We start from the raw sequence: 14,713 nt of genomic DNA, 5'->3' as shown, positions 1-14,713 counted from the left end.
ACCAAACCATCAAAGTCTGTGCATATGACTGAAAGCATCTCAGTAAAATCATCAATAAAACTTTGGCAGTGCTGGGGAGGCTTGTATAAAACAATGAAGAGAATGGATGGAGACCGTTTTAGCTCCATTTTAAAGGATACATACTCAAATGATGAAAACACCCCAAAAGACAACCTGCGGGTAATTATTTCATCTCTAAAGACAGCACAGACTCCACCCCCTTTTTTGTTTTCTCGTGTTTCAGATTCAAACTTAAAGTTGGGTGGAGCAGATTCTATCAGAACTACATTTCCTGTGTTTTTGTCAAGCCATGTTTCAGTTAAAAACATAAAATCAAGATTATAAGAAGAAATAAAATTATTAATTAAGAGAGATTTGTTACATAAGGATCTGACATTTAGCACAGCAAGTTTCAGACTAGTTTCAGTGGGACTGGGCTTTATCTTTTCACAGGGAATATGAATCACATTTCTCAGATTGGGCCTGACTCGCATTTTGTTTTTCCATCTGTGTGATGATGTGACTACAGAAATAGCACTAGGGGGGGCTCTTTTTACATAGGGCCCCGGGTTGGTTTGATTTTTAATGTGACAATAAGTCCCGGCAACGCTGAGACCCAGTGCATCCTAGCTATGGGAGATACCAGGTAAAAGGCGAGGTTGGATGGGTGGTGGGGCTTTTGTAGCCAAGGAGAGTTTGGGACCAGGTGAGAGGCGAGGGGGGATGGGTGGTGGGGCTTTTGTTGGTGTAGTCGGTATAGCCCTTGCTATATTGGGCGTGAGTGGAGCCATCTTAATGCCTGATTTGATCAGACTTTCAAAATGGCTGGGAAGGCCCATGGGTGAGAGTGGAGATGAGAAGGAGAATGATGAATCTTTAGTGGGAGTAGATGTTGCAGGGGGAACCCAGGGCTGGTGTGAAGGCAGGGGCGATGACAGGGATGTTGTTGGGCTTGTCACAGATGGGTCCAAGGCCTTTGAAGATTGTTCCTTTGCTGGAGGCGGTGGAGGTGAATGTGGAGCAGCTGGAGCTGAATCCTTTGCTGGTGGTGGTGGAGCAGCTGCTGATGAATCCTTTGGTGGAGGCTGAGGTTGTGGTGCTTTTGATGTTGAAACATTGGCTCGGTCTCTGGCTGAGGGAGCAGGAATTCTTCTCTCATTCCTCTCTTCTCTAACTATCTGCTCAGGACCCTGTCCAGGCCCAGTCCAATGCCTCAGAGCGTGGAGCAGGTTCTCTGTCAGCACCCTCACTCCACCTCTGCATAGGTGGGGGCCATTTCTCTTAAACAGGTCCTCTCGTTTCCAGAATAGATAGAAGTTCTCAATGTAGTGTAGTCCTCTCGGGGAGCACTCTTTGGACAGCCATGTGTTCAGCTGAAGAAGCCGGCTAAACTTGTTTATCCTCCTGTCGATGTTTGGAAGAGGTCCACTTATGAAAGTTTTGATTTCCATTTTATCAAGCACGTCGAATAACTTCAAGAAGTCTTTTTTCAAAACTTCAGTCTGTTCCCGCCGCATGTCCACTGCACCCACGTGCACAATCAGCTGTTTAGCTCCTCCATGCTTAGACATAATATTTGGAAGGAGTGACGTTATCTCAGAAACAGTGGCGCTTGGAAAAGAATGTGTGTTTATCTTTTCATGCGTCATGTGACTTATCGCGCCGTCCCCAACTAAAACAATCTGCGTGACCTTGGCAGATCCTCCTCGCTGTATTTTGGCCACGTCATCTTTCCTTTTTTCATTTAATTCCATCTCTGAAAGTGGTAAAAATCTGTTGGTGAGCTGTATTTTAGGTGACTTCACGTTATCTTTGTATCGTTTAGGCTTTGCTCCAAGTTTGTTCCAAGAAACAGCCTGGTCTTTCTGGTTTTTAGACAGTTTTGGAAACGACACAGAGTCACTGCGGTTTAGGTTGAAAGTAGCAGTTTTTCTTGTAAAAAGTGTGCTCTTCTTACCGTCGGTTGACACAGGAATGGTATCGTGAAGAACTTTTTCAGATTCCAAAACAAATATCCGTGTTTTCAGCTCATTAATTTCTTGTTGATATTTCCGACAGCGTTCACAGTCTTTCTCCCTTCTTCTCCCGGACATGTCGCTGGCGTCAGATATGTCGTTAAAACTGGAAAAATGTTCTTAAAATCCTTGGTTTACTTGAAAAAGTCTAAAGCAAAAATGTTTGGAAGACAAAAACTGATTAAAAAGAAAAATAAATAAGGAAAGCAGCGATAGCAAGCGGAGCGAGCAAAAAAGCGTGTGCACTCTTCGGAAGCAGGAAGCATTTAGACATATAAACATTCGTACAGCTACAATCACAAACAAAACGGCTTTCCCACTGCTCAGTCACTGCTTCATGCGCTACATTCACTTGTCGTTTGTCAAAGAGATGTTTAGTTAAATATTGAATAATTATTTGATGTGTGCAAAAGGCGGCTCAATCACTGGTTCATGTTGTCTTTCAGGCATGCACCTTAGCCAGAAGAAATGCAGACGTCTTCCTGAAGTACATGCACAGAAACAGTGTCAACATGCCCGGGATGCTGAGCCACGTCAAAGCCCCCGAACAACAGGTGAAAAACATTCTGAATGAGCTGCTTCAAAGGGAGAACCGAGTGCTTCACTTCTGGACCATGAGGAAGCGGCGTTTAGACCAGTGCCAGCAGTACGTGGTCTTTGAGCGCAGCGCCAAACAAGTGAGTGGACTCAAAATCTGTCCGAAAGATGAGCGAGGATGGTATGTTAAGTGGTGATGATGTCTGCGTGTTGTAGGCTTTGGAGTGGATTCATGACACTGGGGAGTTCTATTTGTCCACACACACCTCCACTGGCTCCAGCATCCACCACACACAGGAACTGCTAAAGGAGCACGAGGAATTCCACATTACAGCCAAGGTTTGACCCTCAAATAGCACAGTTCTTTTACCGTTTTCTCTGTTCATTTCTCATCTGCCTCTTCTATTGTAGCAAACTAAAGAGCGCGTCAAGCTGCTCATTCAGCTGGCCGAGGGCTTCTGCGACAAGGGCCACAGTCACGCAGCAGAAATCAAAAAGTGGGTGACGGCTGTGGACAAGCGATACCGGGACTTCTCGCTGCGCATGGACAAGTACCGCTGCAGCCTCGAGAAGGCTCTGGGCATCTCCTCCGACTCCAACAAGGCCGTGAGTGCAGCACACGCATGACATCTGCACACTGGTAAACATTGAAAAGACTATAACGGTTTCACTGCCGTTCCTTTTCAGAGCAAAGACCTCCAGTTGGACAATGTACCTGCTACGGGGTCAGAGGTCAAGCTGAGAGACGCTGCTCATGAGCTGAATGAGGAGAAACGCAAGTCTGCACGTAGAAAAGAGTATGCTCCAAATTAGCCCACTTTAGAAGTTGAAACAAATTTGGCCAATAAATACAGTCAATTGAACACAATTTGTTGATTTTTTTGTTTTTAGGTTCATCATGGCTGAGCTAATCCAGACAGAGAAGGCCTACGTGCGTGACCTGCGAGAGTGCATGGATGTGAGTGGAAATTCACACTGACACTGTAACATTTCTCGTGACCTGCTTATACTAGTTTATACTCCTTCTTCTAGACGTACTTGTGGGAGATGACCAGTGGTGTGGAAGAGATTCCTCCAGGGATTGTCAATAAAGAGCTCATAATCTTTGGCAACATGCAGGACCTTTATGAATTTCACCATAAGTAAGACTGTGTTTTTAAATACTATTCATGAATGTTTGCATAGGAAAAGCATTTTACATGTAGAATTGTAAATCATCCCCATTTGCAGCATCTTCCTTAAAGAGCTGGAGAAATATGAGCAGCTGCCAGAAGACGTTGGCCATTGTTTTGTCACATGGGTACGCGTTATCCTTCCCAAAGACCCTGGTGTATTTCGAGGGTTCTATTTTCTTTGTGTCGCCAAGCAAATGTAATGCATCTTCTTTTCCAGGCTGACAAATTCCAGATGTATGTGAACTATTGTAAGAATAAACCAGACTCCACTCAGCTTATCCTGGAACATGCTGGGAATTACTTTGATGTAAGCGTGGCCTTCGTTTGAAATACATCAAACGGTACTCAGAGAGATTTTGTTTGCTAATCTGTTTGCCCTTTATCTATTCTCAGGAAATTCAACAGAGGCACAGACTAGCCAACTCCATCTCGTCCTATCTAATCAAACCTGTGCAGAGGATCACCAAGTACCAACTTCTCCTGAAGGTATCCCACCACTGCACACCCCATGAACTATACAATCACACTTCTGTCTCCATGGCAACCATCAACATGTTCCTCTTTGTTTACCAATTCTGTGTAGGAGTTGCTGACCTGCTGTGAAGAGGGCAAAGGGGAGATTATAGATGGCCTTGAAGTGATGCTCAGTGTTCCCAAAAGAGCCAATGATGCTATGCATCTCTCAATGCTAGAAGGTACATTCATATTGGAACTAATATCTTTTAAATGGTTTTGTTTTGTTAAATCTCATGAAACTATTTCATTTGTTGTAGGTTTTGATGAGAACATTGACTCCCAGGGTGAGCTGATTCTTCAAGATTCCTTCCAAGTTTGGGATCCCAAAACACTGATCAGAAAAGGCCGCGAGCGTCATCTTTTCCTCTTTGAGATGTCTCTAGTCTTTAGTAAGGAGGTCAAGGACTCAAACGGCAGGGGCAAGTACATCTACAAGAGCAAGCTCTATGTAAGTATTCTCGACATATACATGGGCTTGTTTTATTAAATGCATCACAATAATAAATGTGTTGATTTACAGACGTCAGAGTTGGGGGTTACAGAACATGTTGAAGGAGATCCTTGTAAATTTGCACTTTGGGTTGGACGAACTCCAACAAATGATAACAAGATTGTGCTCAAGGTACGCTCTCTTTTGATCTGTGTGGAAATTCCAAGGGTTAAACTGTTGCATTTAAAATTTGCCCAATTGAAATTGTCTTGATTAAATGATGTGCAGTAGTGAAGTTGAACAACAGTGTAACCCTTGTGGATACTTGCTGTCTCCTGTTTTTCTCTTTTGTGCCCTGCGCTGGTGCACCTGTTGAGGGGGCTTTTGCTCTGCTCGACAGCTTGTTTAACTGCATGAGCAGCTGGCAAAGCCAATTTCTATGGTTCCAAGCACTCTCTCTTCCCCTGTCCCTCCTCAGTTAAACTCTGCTACGTCCTGTCTCTAACAACCGTGCATATTTCTGGGGCTGTGTTTTTCTGTTAACGTTTGTACTTCTAATGCTCTGAGTTGACATGCTTGCACCAGCTGCTGACACAAATTTTATGATTCCTATAAGAAGCAAATTATGTTAAGAAATATTTAATTGAAAAAATGTGCCAGCTGTTGGAACAGCATGCAACCAAAATCCCATCTAATTCTAAGTGTAGACTACCAAACTAACCTTTCAGATAAGTATTTTTCTGTTTGCTTAAATTAAGTGCGTCCCATGAAACACTAATATATATGTTCAAGTGCACCATTCTACTGCTGCTCATTTAACTGGTGTACACGTGGAGGCAATTTATCACTGTTGTATGTCTCTACCAAAGTCATGTTGTTAAAAATACATTTAATGTCTCACGTATATTCTGAATAAATCAAGTGAAATTTCCTTTTATATTTTAAATTTAAAGCTAAGTCAGGGATCCAAACATGGCGCCACGGTGAGTACAAACTCCCATAACACAGCCCTTAGCCACTTCATTTCTGAATTCATTGTTTTACCATTTTAATTTGAAAAATAGGTAAATTACAAATATTTTGTGTAGCCCAACAGTAATCTCAATTATGTTAATCTTGTACTATTAATCTTGTAACTGTTAACCCTCACCAGGCTTCTAACATTGAGAACAAGCAGGACTGGATTAAGCACATCAGAGAGGTGATCCAGGAGCGCACCATACACCTGCGAGGAGCTCTGAAAGAGCCTATTCACATTCCCAAAGCTACAGCAGTCAAACATCACAAGGGACGAAGGTAAATGTGACTGTTATAGAACTGCATACTGTCGTGATGTGAGAGGAGCAGATGTAAGCTTGACATTGCACTTGCTTGTTCTGAAGGGATGGAGAGGATTTGGACAGTCAGGGTGAAGGCAGCAGTCAACCAGACACAATCTCGCTGGCCTCCCGCACCTCTCAAAACACCATGGACAGTGACAAGGTGAGAAAGTGACATGAATGTATCTGTGCCGTTTACTTACGGCTGTGCTGTATCTTACCACCTCTTTTCTCTCTGTGGCAGCTCTCTGGAGGCTGTGAGCTCACTGTGGTCATCCATGACTTCATGGCCAGTAACAGTAATGAGCTGACAGTGCGGCGGGGACAGACAGTGGAGGTGCTGGAGCGATGCCACGATAAACCAGACTGGTGCCTGGTCCGGACCACAGACCGCTCCCCGGCTCAAGAGGGGCTAGTGCCCTGCTCAATGCTCTGCATCGCACATTCAAGGTCCTCCATGGAGATGGAAGGCATCTATAACCACAAAGGTGCAAACAGTGCCACTTTGTTAATGTTGATGGGTTGCTGATGTGATTGGACTAACATACATTTTATTTTCACAGACACATTGTCAGTGTGCAGTAATGATGCCATTATGCCTGGTTCCTCTGCCACACTTCAGCCTAATCATGGCATAGGTTCACACTCATCACCAGGGCCAAAACGTCCAGGTAAAGGCCTGAACAAATGTGTTTTTAACTAGATTAGCAGTTTGCTTAAAAGTTTTCATGTTTTATTCTCAGGTAACACACTTAGGAAGTGGCTCACGAGTCCAGTTCGACGGTTAAGCAGTGGCAAAGCCGATGGTCACGTGAAGAAGATTGCCAACAAACATAAGAAGAATCGTGAAGTTAGGAAGAGCGGAGAGATGACAATAGGCTCTCAGAAAGACTCAGACGAAAGTGCTGCCACGCCACAAGATGAGACCGTGGAAGAGGTCAGTGTGTGCAATCAATCACCATGATGTGAATTCTTTTTGTTCAAAAATTGTGGTAAAGCTTTTAGGACCTGGTGTTTCAAGTGTATTTTAATGTAATTATTCCAGTTTCTGTGTAAATTCCAGAGGGTGCGTAATGAAGGCCTTTCCAGTGGCACCTTATCCAAATCCAGTTCTTCCGGGATGCAGAGCTGTGGCGAAGAGGAAGGGGAGGAGGGGCCTGATGCTGTCCCTCTACCGCCCCCTATGGCCATCCAGCAACACAGCCTGCTGCAGCCAGATGCACAGGACGACAAGGTAACAAGGACCAGGAAAAACTCTGTTAGCTCAAACTGTTCATTAATCTTATACATGCACGGATTGCATATATTCTTGGCACAATTTTCTTTCAGTCTGCCCTCATTTTGAGTAGTACATGGTGACCTCTCTAAGACAGCCCCTAGTCTCCAAGACGTGGACACTTCTGACACTAATTTCTGTTTCTCTTTTGTTTTGTTTCCTGGTTGTATTGTTTGACGTTTGCCATGCTGTAGCATTATCTTGATTTATGTCCTGTCTTTGCTTTGTCTCAGTTTCCATATCTCTCCATCTGAGCTGCCCAGCTCTTCCCTCTGTCTTTCCCCAGCCAGTTCCTTAATGCTCTTTTTCCTCTTCAGCTTTAATATTAGCTTCTTATTTCAGGAAACGGCGTTCTAGGAATTGAGTTTTTTTCTGCTATTATTTCTAGTGATCATAATTTAAATTTGTTTTATTAATTTTGCATTGCTACTACACTTGCTTAAGCTGAGCTTGAGCTTATAGAGGGGCTTTTTGCTCCTTGTGAAAGAAAGTCATTGAGGAAGACACACATCGTAAGAAAATATCGAATAAAAATTATTCTAAAATTATTGAGATGAACCAGACCACAATACTTGTTTCGCTTACATTTTAGATTTTGAGATTTCTGCTCTAAAAACGAAATAAAATGTAGAGTGTAACACCCCCAAAAAACATATTTTGAGGATGAAAATCGAAGAGTCCCATTGTTATTCCCGATCCCTCATATCCTCGCTCGTCCTCATACCCCTTTTACCCTGTGTGCGTAACCTCATTACCCATGCGAGTAATTGGCATCTTTAAAAGCTGGCGAGGCCAGAAGGGCACACAACCTCACCCAGAAATCCTAATCAAGTCTTGAAGCGCACAGCAAGGGTGAGAGTCTCCTGAACTATGTATATCCATACTTTCTGTGATACATACTGCCATTCCTCTGAGCATTTTATTTTATTTTTTTCTGCTGAAAGCTCATCCTCACCTAAAATACCTCTCCATTTCTCTTCTTTTTTTTTTTTTTTTTTTCACTGAATGCATTCTGCATACATTTTCATTCAGTTGACTTATAATCCATCTCCCTATATTTAATTTATTCTCAGGTTGTTGTTTTTTTCAGCATAAAACCATGTGAATACATGTAAATGATCCATAACACATATTCTTAATTTTAACGTACATTTCATTTGCTTGCATAATTAACTAACTTAAATCCTTAGAAAACAAATGTAATATTTAATATGCGTCTAATTTTGCCGTACGCATGCCTGTGCTTTTTTGTTTAATTTAATTTACTTTAAAAACACACTCAAAAAACAACCTCTTCATGGAGTTTCACACTGCCCACCAAAAGTGATGGTTGCATCCAGTTTTCAATCTTGATTCTCATTTCCGCTTCTTCCTGTTTGCATAGACGGCCTCTCGTCTCTCAGTTCGACCATCTAGTTCAGAAACACCCAGTGCTGCAGAGCTGGTCAGTGCCATTGAAGAACTGGTTAAAAGCAAGATGGTAAGATGAGGGAACTGAAACGGAGTAGAATAAAGGTCGTTATTTAGTGTTGTTACTTTGCTTACCACATGTTTGCTGACTTAGGCTCTGGAGGACAGGCCTAGTTCCCTGTCAGTGGAACAGGGAGACAGCAGTTCCCCGTCGTGCAACCCGTCTGACCAGTCTCTTCTGTCCTCTTCCTCTCCTATGGAAGAGATAGATGATCGCAGGGCCAGCATCCTTAAGAAAACACAGTATGTACTAAAGAAATCCAATGTATATGTTATCTCCCTGCGTTTTTTATGATTGTTATTATTATTATTATTATTTTTAGATACATCCTTCTTGAGCTTGTGGAGACAGAACGAGATTATGTTCGAGATCTGAGCCTAGTTGTTGAGGTAAGTAAATACATTTTCAGGTTCGACAGGCGGTGGTTTAACATTTATGAGCTGCTGAATAAAATGTTTTTTTTAGGGCTACATGAAAAAGATGAAGGAAGAGGGCGTTCCTGACGATATGAAGGGAAAAGACAAAATTGTTTTTGGCAACATCCATCAAATCTATGACTGGCACAAAGAGTAAGTGTGCACATTTACAGATATTATATGGATGACTTTAAATGAACTAAAACTGTTACTCTCCCATTCAGTTACTTTCTTGGGGAGTTGGAGAAATGTTTGGAGGACCCTGACAGATTAGGAACACTCTTTTTAAAACAGGTCTATTTTTAAGACATTTTGCTTGCTCTTTTTCCACTTTTCTAGTATTTGGATTATTTTATATTTCCATGTGTTAACAGGAGCGAAGATTAAACATGTACGTGGTGTACTGCCAAAACAAGCCCAAGTCGGAGCACATCGTATCCGAGTATCTTGACACCTACTTTGACGTATGTAATAAGTGAAATCTCATCCATCTGTCATTACTGGGCGCTCGGGTGACCGTTTACTCTTCTCTTGTGTAGGATCTAAAGATGCGGCTTGGGCACAGGCTGCAGATCACTGACCTTCTCATAAAGCCAGTGCAGAGGATCATGAAATACCAGCTACTGCTAAAGGTTTGTATTGTTGCGATCTAAAGGTTTTTGCCGTTGAATTGGTACTAGTCTGTCATAAAACAACTTATGTTGTTATTTTATTAACAAATATGTTGTTATTTTTACTTTCATTATAGGATCTTCTGAAGTACTCTAAGAAGGCTGGGTTGGAGTCTATGGAGTTGGAGGTACAAGTGTTTTATTTTATTTTATTAATTCAAATCTATCCGTATTAAACTTGTTTGCTCTTTGTAATCTTTACAGAAAGCAGTGGAGGTTATGTGTATTGTGCCTAAAAAGTGCAATGATATGATGAATGTGGGCCGACTGCAGGGATTTGATGTAAGAATTTGTGAATAGGACACACTACGATAAGTGTTTTTTTCCCTCATCATTTACAACATCTACATGACATGTATTTGTTTTACCTCAGGGGAAGGTTGTTGCCCAGGGCCGTCTTCTACTCCAGGATACCTTCATGGTTTCGGATCCAGAGAGCAGTTTGCATGGTCTCATGAAGGAAAGAAGAGTCTTTCTGTTTGAACAGATGGTTATCTTTAGTGAGCCATTGGACAGAAAGAAGGGCTTTTCTTTGCCAGGCTTCCTCTACAAACACAGCATTAAGGTAGGATGATTGAAGAAAGGTTTAGGATACCCCTAATAAATTGTCTGTTTGCTGTAACCCGAGTCAACATTTTTCAAGTGAGTTGGACGGTAGGCAAATTCTTATTTTTTTTACTTTGAAGGCAAAAAAAAAAAATCTAAATTTTGCCATTTTTTAACTCTGAGTGACCGCCAGGGGTTCAGGCTTCAACAGTCAATGACGGAAAACGTCTCGATCAACCTGATCGGAAGACTAAATCTCATGATTTTAAGATATTTCGATCGACCTTTTGTACGCCGCTATCCTTTAATTTGGTAGCGAAGGCGAGCGAGGGGAACATGCGGGGGACACGGGCACCGCCATGCTTGTTGTGATGACGCTGCTGGGCTTGTTTCAACCCCAGAATGCATTGCGTAAGTCAAATTTCACACCGTGATAGAGAAACACATGCACTATGGACACTTCAGTGGCGCCGACAGTGGCTTGTAAAAGCAATATAATGACATTTAAGCGTGTTCTGTTTTGTTAGACGCATGTGGAGGACTGAATATGAAGTTGCACATGTGTTGACAGGTTAACCAACGTAATAATATTCGACACAGCGGTTTAGGAACGATCGGTCGGTGAGTCTGCGAAATAATTGAAAAATAAAAGATTTTGACGTTTTTTCAACAAAATGCAGATTTTTTTTTCTTCAGTCGGCTAGTTTCATACTGGGTCGGTCGGGTTACGGCAAATAGACATATTATTTTGTTCAGCCTTATTTATTTATTTTTTTGCCAATTATTGCCATACAAAATTGATTTGAATCCTTGACATGTGTATTTAAATTTCCCCTGCAGATCAGCTGTTTAGGCCTTGAGGAGAATGTTGAAGGGGATTCCTGTAAATTTATGCTAACGTCTCGCTCTTCAAATGGCATTATTGAATCGTTCGTGCTCCACTCTGCACATCCTGGGGTGCGTGAGGTCTGGACCCTACAAATTAGTCAGATATTAGAAAGCCAACGAAACTTCCTCAATGGTAGGATTAAACCCCCACCCAAAAAAACATTCACAAACACATTGCAGCTGTAACAAAATGTTTATTTCATCAGCGCTTGCGTCGCCGGGCGAGTACCAGAGGAACCACATTGGAGTGAGTGTGGGCTCTTCTCCGAACATGGGAGCTCTGAGTGGAGGCGGCAGCTCGTTGCCTGCTGCTGGAAACTCGCAGGTTAGCTCTGTCCCACCAGGTCCTCCAGGAGGATCCCGACGACCGTCCAGGATCCCCCAACCCTCTCGTTTACCTCAGCCCATGCGCCATCAACCTGGGACTGACGCAGACGGCCCCCACAAAATGTCAGGTATGAAGACGGCGTTGTCTGTTTGAATTTGTCTTTGAAAGAAAATGTGACTGAAGTGTGAGTTTGACCTACTTGTGATCTAGGTTTGTCACCCTGCCCTGCCCCCTCCTCCCTCATCCCTTCAGGGAGTAGTCCACAAAGCAAACGTTCTAGTCAAAACTCAGAGGAACAAGTACAGGCTCATACTCCAGCCAGTGTTGTATCCCCCATTTCCCGCACCCCAGTGGGGCCTTTACCATCTACACCCAATGCCAAAGCTCGGCCTGGAGCTGTGTCCCCTTTGGCCTCACCAATGGCCACTCCTGCTTTTTGTAAAGAAGCCCAGATAGCACCCCCCAGCCCTGCTCAGAAGTCTGGAGCTGGCTTTTGGAGCTCCATGCCAGCCTCCCCAGCCAGCCGGCCTGGCTCGTTCACCTTCCCTGGGGAAACAGGAGAGACTCCAGTGCGTTCAAATTCAAACCAGATCCAGCCTGGTTCTGGATCTGGGAGCCAAAATCAATCCCACAGACACTCTACCCACAGCAAGGAAGCTGATCGCATGAGTACATGCTCATCGGCCAGCGAGCAGTCCATCCAGTCCACCCAGAGCAATGGGGTAAGACGACAGCCCCCGCTGCTGCTCCAACTAACAGAGGCACAGTGAGCTCTGGTCCTGTCTGCCTGCTGAAGCCAGTGCTACTAATCTACTTCTCTTCACATGACTTTCTGTAGCAGCCGTCTGCTCTGTTTACCTCGTTTCGGGTTGACTCTCCTCTAATCGGCTTTGTGCAGCTCTTTCTAGACTTTCTCTAACAAAGCTTATACTAACGTCTGACTCCCTTTTGGCCGCCCTACATCTCCTGCTGTCTTCATGATTTCATACTCAACAAGTAAAATGTACTTTTCTGCAACTAACGCCAACGTTTGTGGTTATGCCTACAAATGTGCCCTACAAATCATTGAACCTTACTCCCTCTCTTTTGTGTGGGAGTCGAGAGCAAAGGCAGTAAAAAAAAAAAAAAGCACCTTTCCTGCTCTGTGTTTCTTTCTTCAAATGATAACTGTTTACTTTTCCAAATTAATATTTCTCTACACCATTCACTTATTCACTTACTGAACATATGTGCATCTAAATGAGGAGTAACGAACGTCCTTCTTGTGTTTTGCAGAGTGAAAGTAGCAGCAGCAGTAGCGTATCCACAATGTTGGTGACCCAGGACTACATGGCTGTTAAGGAGGATGAGATCAGCGTTTCTCAGGGAGAGGTGGTCCAGATCTTGGCCAGCAACCAGCAAAACATGTTCCTGGTTTTCAGGGCAGCGACTGAGCAGGGTCCCGCTGCTGAAGGCTGGATTCCTGGATTTGTGCTTGGACACACCTCTGCCACTGTCCCAGAGTGCCCCGAGGGATCCGTCAAGTAAGAGTTCTTAAGCACAGATTATTTATTCTGTTTCTTGTCACTTTATCGTTTGGTAAAATTGTGATGGTGTTTTTGTTTTTTTTGCCAGTAGAAAATCTTCCTCTTGGCACACATCATTACGCATCCGTAAAAAGTCTGAAAAAAAGGATAAGGAGGTTAAGAAGGAAACCAAGCTGGAAAACGGTTACAGGAAATCCAATAAAGTATCTGTAAAGGTAAAAGTACAAACATAAGATCCAAGAAAGACTACTAGTTTACTTTAAGACATAATTATATCATATTTATGTTCTAATTGCAGCTTCTAAATCCCAACTACATCTATGATGGTAAGAATTTATTCATCTATTATTTCAGATATTTATAGACCGTGTTACTAATAGTTTTCTTTGTTTAGTTCCCCCTGAGTTTCTTGTTCCTTTGAGTGACGTGACTTGTGACAATGGAGAAAGCGTCACTCTTAGGTGTAAAGTTTGTGGTCGACCCCGGGCTTCCCTCACTTGGAAAGGTCCTGATCAAAGCACCCTGACCAGCAATGGACACTTCAGCATTGCTTACAGGTAAAAACAAAAGATATTGGTGTTTGTTTAAAAAAAAATAGAAAATACATCTGAATTCTGATTGTCATACAGAACTGAAAATAAGTTTTGGCCAAAAGACTTTACAGTACATCTTACTATTGTTACATTATCTATTTTAAATGGCAAAATTAGCCATATTCATTTATATAAGTCGGTAATATGTAATGTATGTTTGCTGTTGTAGTGATGCAGGTGAAGCAACACTGCGGATCATTGGTGTGGACTCTGAAGATGATGGACTTTACACTTGTGTTGCCACAAATGAACTGGGCACTGTAACATCAACAGCCAATCTCCGAGTGCTTGGTAAGAGTAAGTCTAGTGTTGTGTAAATCTACGGAGGATGGAGAGTTTGTATAATTCATTCTTATTTGTTCAGCTGAGTCCAGTGATGGTGTCAGGGTGAGCTGGAAGGACAACTTTGAGTCTCATTATGTTGAAGTGTCTGAGCTTGGCAGGTAAAGTATTAAGTAATTCATAATTCAGACAAAAGTGCGACTGGACAGAAATGACTGTCTCTTGTATCTGCAAATGTTTCTAGGGGCCGTTTCTCTGTCGTGAAACGTTGTGAGCACAGAGGGACCAGGTGTGCTGCTGCAGTGAAACAAGTGAACAAGAAATTGATGAGACGGGACAGAGTGACCCAGGAGCTCAGTCTACTGCACAGGCTGCAACACCCCAACATCGTCAGCCTGATAGACACGTATGAATCCCACAGCAGCTACTCTCTGGTCCTGGAGATGTGAGTACTCATGCCTCACACAAGTTTGCCATGTTTGTACTTGTGTCTTTTTTGGTCATGTTATGATGCTTGTCCTTGTTGCTCAGAGTTGACCAGGGCCGTTTGTTGGACTACATTGTGCGCTGTGGGAATCTAACTGAGGAGAAAGTAGCCAGCTACTTGCGGGATGTTTTAGAAGCTTTACAATACCTGCACAACTGTAGAATTGTGCATTTGGACCTAAAGGCAAGTCATTTACATGATATGATTTAAAGAACAAACTAATGGTCCATGGAATAA

At 42.9% G+C, this 14,713-nt stretch overlaps 1 protein-coding gene across 8 annotated transcripts in view; it reads left to right on the top strand.

Annotated features, from left to right (window-relative positions):
• Nucleotides 1–14,713, top strand: part of LOC140361827 (triple functional domain protein) — a 64,361-nt gene that overhangs the window by 47,561 nt on the left and 2,087 nt on the right. For 2 of the 8 annotated variants that reach the window (XM_072447695.1, XM_072447700.1), the window contains 40 exons: nucleotides 2,462–2,692; nucleotides 2,769–2,891; nucleotides 2,964–3,158; nucleotides 3,240–3,349; nucleotides 3,444–3,510; nucleotides 3,585–3,694; nucleotides 3,783–3,852; nucleotides 3,945–4,034; nucleotides 4,121–4,213; nucleotides 4,311–4,422; nucleotides 4,501–4,691; nucleotides 4,764–4,865; nucleotides 5,627–5,656; nucleotides 5,827–5,969; nucleotides 6,056–6,155; nucleotides 6,237–6,480; nucleotides 6,556–6,663; nucleotides 6,736–6,929; nucleotides 7,038–7,226; nucleotides 8,653–8,748; nucleotides 8,833–8,981; nucleotides 9,062–9,128; nucleotides 9,205–9,308; nucleotides 9,380–9,449; nucleotides 9,530–9,619; nucleotides 9,695–9,787; nucleotides 9,904–9,954; nucleotides 10,031–10,108; nucleotides 10,200–10,391; nucleotides 11,213–11,393; nucleotides 11,467–11,715; nucleotides 11,799–12,310; nucleotides 12,864–13,111; nucleotides 13,203–13,329; nucleotides 13,413–13,440; nucleotides 13,509–13,671; nucleotides 13,877–13,998; nucleotides 14,072–14,150; nucleotides 14,234–14,434; nucleotides 14,521–14,701. In XM_072447695.1, the coding sequence (XP_072303796.1) occupies nucleotides 2,462–2,692; nucleotides 2,769–2,891; nucleotides 2,964–3,158; nucleotides 3,240–3,349; nucleotides 3,444–3,510; nucleotides 3,585–3,694; nucleotides 3,783–3,852; nucleotides 3,945–4,034; nucleotides 4,121–4,213; nucleotides 4,311–4,422; nucleotides 4,501–4,691; nucleotides 4,764–4,865; nucleotides 5,627–5,656; nucleotides 5,827–5,969; nucleotides 6,056–6,155; nucleotides 6,237–6,480; nucleotides 6,556–6,663; nucleotides 6,736–6,929; nucleotides 7,038–7,226; nucleotides 8,653–8,748; nucleotides 8,833–8,981; nucleotides 9,062–9,128; nucleotides 9,205–9,308; nucleotides 9,380–9,449; nucleotides 9,530–9,619; nucleotides 9,695–9,787; nucleotides 9,904–9,954; nucleotides 10,031–10,108; nucleotides 10,200–10,391; nucleotides 11,213–11,393; nucleotides 11,467–11,715; nucleotides 11,799–12,310; nucleotides 12,864–13,111; nucleotides 13,203–13,329; nucleotides 13,413–13,440; nucleotides 13,509–13,671; nucleotides 13,877–13,998; nucleotides 14,072–14,150; nucleotides 14,234–14,434; nucleotides 14,521–14,686 (5,568 nt within the window). In that variant the 3' untranslated portion in view covers nucleotides 14,687–14,701. Of the gene's footprint in view, nucleotides 1–2,461; nucleotides 2,693–2,768; nucleotides 2,892–2,963; nucleotides 3,159–3,239; nucleotides 3,350–3,443; nucleotides 3,511–3,584; nucleotides 3,695–3,782; nucleotides 3,853–3,944; nucleotides 4,035–4,120; nucleotides 4,214–4,310; nucleotides 4,423–4,500; nucleotides 4,692–4,763; nucleotides 4,866–5,626; nucleotides 5,657–5,826; nucleotides 5,970–6,055; nucleotides 6,156–6,236; nucleotides 6,481–6,555; nucleotides 6,664–6,735; nucleotides 6,930–7,037; nucleotides 7,227–8,652; nucleotides 8,749–8,832; nucleotides 8,982–9,061; nucleotides 9,129–9,204; nucleotides 9,309–9,379; nucleotides 9,450–9,529; nucleotides 9,620–9,694; nucleotides 9,788–9,903; nucleotides 9,955–10,030; nucleotides 10,109–10,199; nucleotides 10,392–11,212; nucleotides 11,394–11,466; nucleotides 11,716–11,798; nucleotides 12,311–12,863; nucleotides 13,112–13,202; nucleotides 13,330–13,412; nucleotides 13,441–13,508; nucleotides 13,672–13,876; nucleotides 13,999–14,071; nucleotides 14,151–14,233; nucleotides 14,435–14,520; nucleotides 14,702–14,713 lie in introns of those variants that run through there. The other 6 variants (XM_072447697.1, XM_072447696.1, XM_072447702.1 and 3 more) reach the window with 6 other exon arrangements.

Source organism: Eucyclogobius newberryi, unplaced genomic scaffold (assembly GCF_026437365.1).
Source record: "Eucyclogobius newberryi isolate DKJ021-1_F unplaced genomic scaffold, fEucNew1.0.hap1 SCAF_16, whole genome shotgun sequence".
Lineage (NCBI taxonomy): Eukaryota > Metazoa > Chordata > Actinopteri > Gobiiformes > Gobiidae > Eucyclogobius > Eucyclogobius newberryi.
This window is presented reverse-complemented; position numbering and strand designations above follow the sequence as displayed.